Source organism: Natrix helvetica (genome assembly GCF_964273705.1).
Source record: "Natrix helvetica genome assembly, chromosome: 4".
NCBI lineage: Eukaryota > Metazoa > Chordata > Lepidosauria > Squamata > Natricidae > Natrix > Natrix helvetica.
The window spans coordinates 110,196,835-110,205,684 of NC_138550.1; the positions used below are offsets into that span (position 1 = coordinate 110,196,835).

The window sequence follows — 8,850 nt, forward strand, 5'->3', positions numbered from 1 at the left end:
GCCCTTATTACATGAAGGACTCATTTGAGTATTATATTACCACTTTTTAAGGAAGAGGAATTGTCGATGATAGGAAGACAAGCTGTTTTCCACTGGTAAATACCGGTGCATTTGGTTCTTTTTTTTGTTTTTAAATAAAAATTGGCCCAAATAACTCCTGAGTAAAAAAAAATAGAAAAGGCAATCGTAGGGTAAGGGACAGCATCTAAAGGATTCTATTTCCTCGATCTTTCTGCTTTATTTTTCGGCAGCAACAGCTCTGAATCCATTTTTAAAGCGGCACATGTCTTCGTTTTACGCCTATAACAAATGCTAATTTTGCCAGCTGCAGTGCGTGTCCCACACCGCGCCTTGGCCAAGGCAGCGAAAGGTTTGCGGGCGCAGGATTCCCTTTGGCTGTACCAAGGAGAAAGAAAGAATAAGGGGAACAGAGATCGACCAAGGGAGCGAAAACTTAACTGAAAGTTCATCCTTCACCCGGGAATGCCTTTGCCGAGATCCCTTTTCTAATCCACCCGGCTCTCTTCATCCCTTCCATTCCTGAAGATATTCCTCGGGAAGCGCGGAGGTCGCGAGGTGGCGCTCTACAACCAGATTTGGAGTTTGTCTGAACCGCGTCCAGTTGCATCCGGGTAAAGACGCCTCCTCCCCCGAACCCCCTCCACATATCTAATCCCCGATCGATAGGGCATTCCTGGGGAAAAAAGAGAAGGCTTGGAAGCCCAGTGAATAAGGCACTGCTGCCTAGACAACTCCTGTGTCCTGAGGTTTTAAAGGGACAGACCTCCTCCTGCCCTTCTCACCACTTGCCAGCTGTTTGGCAGCGCCCGGATCAGAAAGGAACTTTCAAAGGCAAGGAGCGACCGCGGCGCTTCCCTCTCCCGCCCCTCCAAGGAGTGGACCAGCCTTCGGACGCGGCTCCTTTACCTGGACGAAGGGAAGGGATCAGAGCGGAAGAGAAGCAGATTTCTTGTTATTCGTTTTTTTTTTTTTAAATTTTAAATCAAGGGGAATGAAAGGAAAGCGGGACTTTTCTTTGAAAAGGAACAGGAGTCCGAAGGGCGTCGTGCTGCGTTCCGGATGAAGTTTAACCTGCGTCCGGCGGGAGGTAGTGCCGGCTTTTCCCAAAGATATCCAAGGGAAACTGAGCAGAGGAACAAATCTCCTTTGTGGGGAGGGAAAAGGACTCTTAGGCGCGTTTGGTTAGCTGGGTGCTGGACAGGAGTGAAGGTGTGTGTGTGAGAGAAAGAGAGGGGGGGGGAGAGGAATGTTACTTGGCTGTATCCAATGTGAGAAACAGTGACGGGTGCGAATGTGTCTGCGAGAGGGTGGGAAAACGAGGGGGGGTATTATTGTCAATGAGCGGGGGGGGGGGGAGATTGGGGCGAATCCCGTTTCTTTATTCCTCCAGTCTAACCTCGCCTCATTTTGCTCCCCAAAGCGATACAACTTCGAGGACAGCAGCTTTGGCAAAGCCGACGCTCCTCCGCTATGGGCTTTCCAGGTAACCAGGCGCTTCCCCCTCCGCTCGCTTGCTCTTATGGCCACTTGGAAATTCCGGAGGATTTCTTTACAAACTGAGAACGGGGGAAAGAGAGAAGGAGAGAGAGAGAGAGAGAGAGAAAAGCAAGACTTCCCAGCAAGGTGTCTTTTTGATAAAGAAGAGCCAGGGATTGGGGTGGGGGAGGCAACAAGAGTTCGAGTCGCCGAGATTTAACTTTTGAGAAACAGAGCCAGCCCAAACTTCTCAAGCGGGGCTCTCTGGGTCTATACTATTCCCGCCTTGAGTTTACCGGGCGGGTTTGCTGCAACCGGTCGAGGAGAGGAGTCAGTGCCGGCGGGGAGTGGAAGCTGAGCGAGGGTTCCTTGGGAAAGAAATTCGAGAGGGAAAAGCGGCTTGGATGCGCCGAATCAAGGTGATGAGGAGGAACGAAAAAAGAGAAGTCTAACGGACTTCCCAGGCAGGGGACTTAATCGAGGCGACAGGAGACAGAGACGGGAGTTTGTACTAATTTATCCAGTTCTGGTGTACAATGCCTGGTGGAGGCGAGTAACTCTTTACCTCGCTTGGCGCAGGAACGACTCCTTTTCCCTCGGGGTTTATGAGGAATGCGAGAGAAATAGAGAAGTAGTGTTGTGTGTTTCTCTACCGTCTGAAAATAATTGCCGATAGTTGTTTTTATGATGAGTATGGGAGGGGCAGGGCTGCTTTTGCCATTTTGGTTTTTTTTTTTTTTAGATTTATTATGTTTTTTTAGAGAAGGAGGCGTAGCTTAGTCTGACATATAATGTGCCCCTCATGTATTCGGTGAGGTATACGGGGAGGGGGGGGGGGTTTGTCAAGCTGTGCTTAGCACCTATTCCATCTTGCAGGCTTCAAGGTGTAACGTAGAAGGGGGAAAAGATTCTGTTATAGCGGGAAATAAATTTGTCTTTCGCTCCCCGTCGTGGCGAACGACGGGGAAGTGAGCGAAAAGCCGCAGGGCAACTCGCTCCCCACATCCCAACGCGCGCTGGTTTTCCCTCTGAGAAAACACTTTTATGCAGAAAGCCTCGTATCTAAGTATTTATTTATTTCTGGCCACGGGGCGAAACTAAGGCACCGGACTAGGTGGACGGTTGGTTTAGCAGTCCAACGCGGCAGCGGGACGCCTACGACCTCTAAATCCCAGTCTTTCGTCCGGTTGCCCTTTGTCTGCCCATATGCCTGAGGAAAGCGTTTCCTTTATAAAGGACGCCATTCCTTTGCTTTGCTTCTTCGCGCCTCGGGTGGGGAAGCTCCAAAACTCTGGCCCGTGAGGAAGAGGGGTGGGTGGGGGTGGGGTGTTTGCGTGGCTCCAAGCTCCGCTTAGGTCTGACCGCCCTTTCTTCGCTCTCTCCCCTCTTGCAGGCTGCGACTGCTGCGCCCCTCCTGCCTTCCTGTGAAGCCACCCGTTTGCCCCGTCCGTGGCTGAGAGAAGAAGCGCGCGCGAGAGCGCTGGTGCGGGGCTCGTGCGGGTCCGCAGGCTGGGCCAAGCCAAGCAGAGCCACGGCTTACGCGCCCGCCCGGAAAGTAAAGGCAGCTCTCGTTCGCTGCCGCCCCGCCGCCCCCGGTTGGTGACGGGACCTCCAACACGATGCCCGGGCGGCGGTTGTGGTGGCGGCGGCGGGGAGCGCTGGCGGAGCCGGCTGGCAGTTACTCCTGCATGGCGGCGGTGCTGGCTTTTTTGCTCTTCCTGCTGCCCACCAGTTGCCCGGCGGTGGGCGCGCAGAATGATACCGAGCCCATAGTGCTGGAGGGCAAGTGTTTGGTGGTATGCGACTCTAGCCCTTCCGCCGACGGCGCCATCACTTCATCGCTGGGCATCTCCGTGCGCTCTGGCAGCGCCAAGGTGGCTTTCTCGGCCACGCGCAGCACCAATCACGAGCCGTCTGAGATGAGCAACCGCACCATGACCATCTACTTCGACCAGGTCAGGTGGCGCGCCAGTCTTCTTTCCCCTCCCCCCTCCCTTTCCACTACCAACCTCGCTCTTGGTTAAGCCCCGCCCAGAATCAGTAACAAAGTCAAAGTCCCGCCCAGTTGCCCTCCTTACCTCCCTCCCCTTTCACACGGTGAGCCTTCATCCCATCCAACCTCCAAACACTTGGCTCCTAACTCCCCCTTGTGTTAAGAAGAGTTGGTCGCACGTTTCTGGCCCTTAGGTCTTTTAGTCTTAGTTCCATCTCCATTTGCTGAGCCCTTCCCTTAGCAGCTGGGACCACTGTTCTCTATTGATTCCCAGTTCTGATCTCCTAAAACACATTCTGCTTCTATTCAAATGACCCATTTCATCTGCACCAGCTACCTAAGGTCTTACTTTATATTCTCTGCCCAGATTCCAATCAAACTTTCCTCCATATGTGTCCTCTCTGCTATCATGTCCTATTTCACCAGGGTCCTTTGTCAAGTTCATGCTTCCTTCAGGAAGCTTAAAAACAACCACCACAATAATTCACAGCCAGCATCTTGGCAGCACTTGTTCCTCATCCCCTTCTTGGATGAGAATCATGATTTTATGAATGTACTTTTAGTGTGTCCGCCAACAAATGCTGACAAGGACACCTTTCTCATTTTATTGGAACAAGCTTGAGTTCAGTGCCTGTGTCCTTTTTAAGACATAGCTACATCTCATTTCACCAAATTGGTGACTCTGGGACATTCTTCTATAAACTGGACAGGGAAGACAGTCTGTAGAATTCTGAATAACATGAGTGTAATGCCAAGTGGGGACAAGCTTTAATAAGGAACTCTTTAAAGAACCTATTGGGTTCCTGCCAGTCCAGTAATAAACAAAGAAGGATGCATTGGAATTTTTTTAATTAACTATTTTTTAAATCATTGTATAGATACAAATATACAACTCAGGCTAATTGCTTAAGTAGATTAGAATAATATTATATGCATTGTGTGTACTATTGCATATTATCATAACTCCTCAACCAAAGAATAGCTTCTTCAAACCTGTAGGAATTTTATATTAAATATATGTTGTTGTACTACAAAAAGAGAAATTTTTTAAAAAATCATTGCAACATAAATTGGCAGAGTTTTAATATTAACAGAATTATTCTGAGTTTTCTGTGATACACAAAGGCAAATAAATGTATCAGTTATTCTAGGAATGCTTTATGTCTACCATTTTGTCATATTCATACCTTCAACTCATGAAACATTGTCTTAAAACAAAATATTAAAATTATAATTTCATCATTGTTGATTTTCTATGTATACATAAATAAATCAGTAGTAAAAATTAGTAGTTTAGAAGATCAAGTTGGAATCCTATATCTAAGGAAATAAACTTCAATATATTCACACTTAAAAGGATTTTTTACATGAGTGCCCAGAAGCACATTTCACATTTCTTTAGCAGTTAATTCTTTTTAAAGGGGCATAGAGCTGCAAATTCCTGAGAAGTAAAAAGAAAGGAAGTTTTGATTTTTCTGTTTCTTTTGTAACATGAAACCTGTTTTAGAACAAGTGTAATAAGCTCTAAAATTCACAAGCTTTATATCATACCTAGACAAAACACTGTATTAGGATCCTCCCATTTGGAAGCCTACTATTCAGGGGTCAAAAAAATAAGATCTCAAACACATGTTAGCAAATAGTTATGTAGAATGTGGATTATAGAGAAGATTAAAGATCTGATTCTGCAAATAATTGAAAAAAACTTAATTATATGAAGAACTTTAAACATCTGTTTTGGAATGTTCTGAAGAGTCTGCAGCTTTTGTTCTCATGTTTTTATGTAATCTGCATTGTTTGGATTTAAGAAACCAGACTGCACTGTGCATTATATTGAGATGAAGACCTTCCTTTCCTTATAAAACTGTTCACTCTTTCTGTTTTTTGTGATACTGATGATGCTTTGAAACATTTATAACTTGGCATCAGGTATCATTTTTGCATTATTGCAATTGGCAATTGGTATTTTCTTTTACCACTAAGTCCCTGTTCAGAGTCTCTGTGGGTTAAAATAATATACACCCTCCTAATTTGTTCAAGCTTAATTGAATAAGTTTTGCTTTAGGATGGGCGTGGGAGCAGAAAAATAGAATAAGGGATGCAGATTAAGAACGCTACTTATCTTAATATCTCAACTTTCTCCACATTTCATCCCATGCAACATGACTAAGCCTCTTTCATTTCACGTTAATGCTGCAAGCCCCAAGAGGCACAATTAGTTTTAGTGCTGTCATGTGAAAATGTAAAATCTAGTGGTTTGTTCAATGGAGTATTTTCTTTCTTTGTGTATGTCTCAGCAACAATTTGATCTGTATTCTCCTTCACTGTGCAGACATAGGCTTCCATCATATGCCTTTCATGCTCTCAAAGAAGCTTTGGGTGCACCACTGGGTAAATCAATCACCTGTCTGAACCGATCCTTTTACAACACCTTAGGAAGTGGCTCCTTCCCCCTGCAGTCCATTTTAATTGTACAGCAAATGCCAATGGTTTTGCACTGCTGGGAGAGCAGGGGAGGGTTGCCTGAGAAATGTCTTTCCTCCATCCCACTTTCCATTTAATGAAGGGACAACCTGATTTCTTTCCTTTTCTCCTCCAGGTATTAGTTAATATTGGGAACCATTTTGACCTCGCTTCCAGTATATTTGTAGCACCAAGAAAAGGAATCTATAGCTTCAGTTTCCATGTTGTGAAAGTATATAACCGACAAACTATCCAGGTATGTGCCAACATTAGGGGTTCCTTTTTAGAGTACGTAGTTGTTTCATTTCACAAAACCATATGAAAGGCTCATCTAATAAGGCAATGAGGAAAGCACCCATTCAATAAATTATTTGTTAGTCTACTGTTTAGCAGTGTTATGAAATGGGCTTATTTGACTTAGTAAGGGGTATGATTTTTCATCCCTGGTCAATCTCCTTTGACTGACCTAACTGAGAGAGAGGACAGCCTGATCTGGGAAGGAATTTGTAGATCATCTAAAACCTTTTCAGTATCATCCTGCATGAGAGAGATGTGTTTTATTCTACTTGTCACCCGCTCATTATTTTGGGTTTCCTGCATGTGGAGGAGCTGACTTCCTTTTGGTTATAATGTACTATGTGAATACGTGTTTGTACGATATATTGGAGTATAACTTTTACAATTAAATCTCATGAGACCACTTAGCTCACATTTCTTTTGTACTGCAGGTCAGTTTAATGCAAAATGGCTATCCCGTGATTTCTGCTTTTGCTGGAGATCAAGACGTTACCAGGGAAGCAGCCAGCAATGGAGTCTTGCTCCTGATGGAAAGAGAAGACAAAGTGCATCTCAAGCTGGAGAGAGGGAATCTCATGGGAGGATGGAAATATTCAACCTTTTCAGGGTTCTTAGTCTTTCCATTATAAAGAAAAAGAACAAGGTGAATCCTAACCTGCAAGCTGGAACAGGAATTCGGTCCTTAAATGACAACAACAATTCCCAAGAAACTTCTGCCTCCTCCTCCTCCTCCTCGAACTGGACTAGACCTGCCAATAATTCCAAATACCCAACCAGACTGCCATCACTGAAGAAGGAGAAAACTTCTTGATGCCACTCTTTGTGTTAACTCTTGACAGTTCCTTGAGAAATCTGCAGATATAATTAGTTTTAGATGACCAGTCATCCTTAAGAGAAAAAAAGAAGAAGTTACCAACCTGAGCAATTTGTACCTGTGATTGTAAAGTCAATTTTGGATTTTATTGTTGGGATTCCATTTCCTTTTTTCCCTTTCTTCCTCTTCTTGTCTTGAAGGGATGCATTAATTGGAACCACAGAAGTGTTTGTAATGGACTTATTCCAAAGCCAAAAGACCCCGATATCTGATGATACGTTCCTATATGTTTTCTCTTTTTGTGTTTGCATAGCCTTAAAAAAGAAACAAACAAAGCACCAAGACAAACATAAGAATTTTTAAATTGTTCAAACTTCAAATCTGTATCTTCTGGGGAGAGTAATTTTTGGACATTACTGTGTCAAGAAGTGCTTTATTCAGTGAAGCAAATTTTGCACGATTGGAACCTATTTTATTTTGTGTTATTGTATTTTCCATCATCCTTCTTTCCATTTGATGACTGTTCTTGTGCTAAAGAAGACAGGCAATTTGACCCATATGATAAAGCAAGCACATATATACTCTGAGGCTTGCAGTGAAACTAACCAGTGAACAATGCTGCTTGTGCTATCCAGCTGATTTAACCGAAGCATTTGTTGGCACCGTGGAAGACAATACAGCTTGAGTTGGAAAGGCAGCAACTGATATTTCTTACATTACCTGAATCTATTTCAGAAGGTTGTTCAATATCTCAAGCAAACATACTGTAAAATATATCATTTCTTTGCATCACTGGGCATCTTTTGCTGCTTTCCTGATATTTATTTGATGGATTAATTTACTTATGCTTATATATGCTGTGATTTGGCCTCTTTCTGAGTGTTCCCACAAGTTATCTTTCCTCCAGGTTAAATAAAAACAGATCCACACCAAATTTGCTCGGACCAGACAGTTCGTGGGGCAGAATCAGGGACATTGAAATCCTGAGGTTTTGAAAAATTACAAAGATTATGTGGTTCAACTATAAATATACCATAATTTGTATATCTTTTTTTTGTTGAAGTTTCCCCAATTAATTTCCAAAGACTTTTGAGTAGTCTTAATCCAATACTGTATACAATACTGATTTCAAAATAATAAAAAAGAATAAACCTCAGGTTGAGTTAAAATTCACCTTCTATGTGTCAATGTAACCAAAATGCTGATGAACTTTAGATTCAGAATAAATGGGTTTCATGTCCAACTTGCCTTTTTTTTACTTTTATGTAAGTGTCAAAGGTAGCTGGGCAACACAGGGAAAATCGCATTTTGATCTGAAAAACATAGAAAATAAGGAGAATTTGAAGGAGGGGGGCTGTTTGCTTTTAACGACTGATTTGTTTTTAAAATACATATTTCAAATTTGTACGTGAGGAGCTAGGTAGACTGGGATTTCTTTTCATCTTTCTTTTGATAGGTTCTTGTTTCCCTTGTCAAGAAACAAAAATGATGCAAATGTTTGCAGAACTCAAGAAGGAAATATATTGCATTGCATACAAGACTGATTTTTTTATTCTAAATTTGTCATTGATGGGTCACTATTAGAGTAATTATTAGCAGTATCTCAGTGTACTTTGAAATATTTTTCTAAAAAGAAAATTCTAAAAAAAGAGAGATTGTGTTTTTCTCTTTGCTTATGTTGACTGTGTTTCATACTTTGTGGATTTTAAAAATCCAGTCAAATACTGTTTTTTGCATCTGGGTTGTTTCTAACTCAAATTCTGTATAGATTTCTTTTAAGCACTTG

At 43.0% G+C, this 8,850-nt stretch overlaps 1 protein-coding gene across 4 annotated transcripts; it reads left to right on the top strand.

The window, feature by feature from the left end:
• Positions 1-772: 772 nt before the first annotated feature.
• On the top strand, positions 773-8,324 carry CBLN2 (cerebellin 2 precursor). Of its 4 annotated transcripts, none has more exons than XM_081949948.1 (5): positions 773-1,230; positions 1,442-1,504; positions 2,891-3,452; positions 6,090-6,209; positions 6,682-8,324. In XM_081949948.1, exons 3-5 carry the CDS (start codon positions 3,117-3,119, stop codon positions 6,877-6,879), a joined length of 654 nt encoding a protein of 217 aa, XP_081806074.1. In that variant the 5' UTR covers positions 773-1,230; positions 1,442-1,504; positions 2,891-3,116; the 3' UTR covers positions 6,880-8,324. The 4 variants fall into 4 exon arrangements, with proteins under 4 accessions (XP_081806074.1, XP_081806075.1, XP_081806076.1 ...); XM_081949949.1 differs by having other exon boundaries at positions 773-1,108; XM_081949950.1 differs by lacking the exon at positions 1,442-1,504.
• Positions 8,325-8,850: the final 526 nt, after the last annotated feature.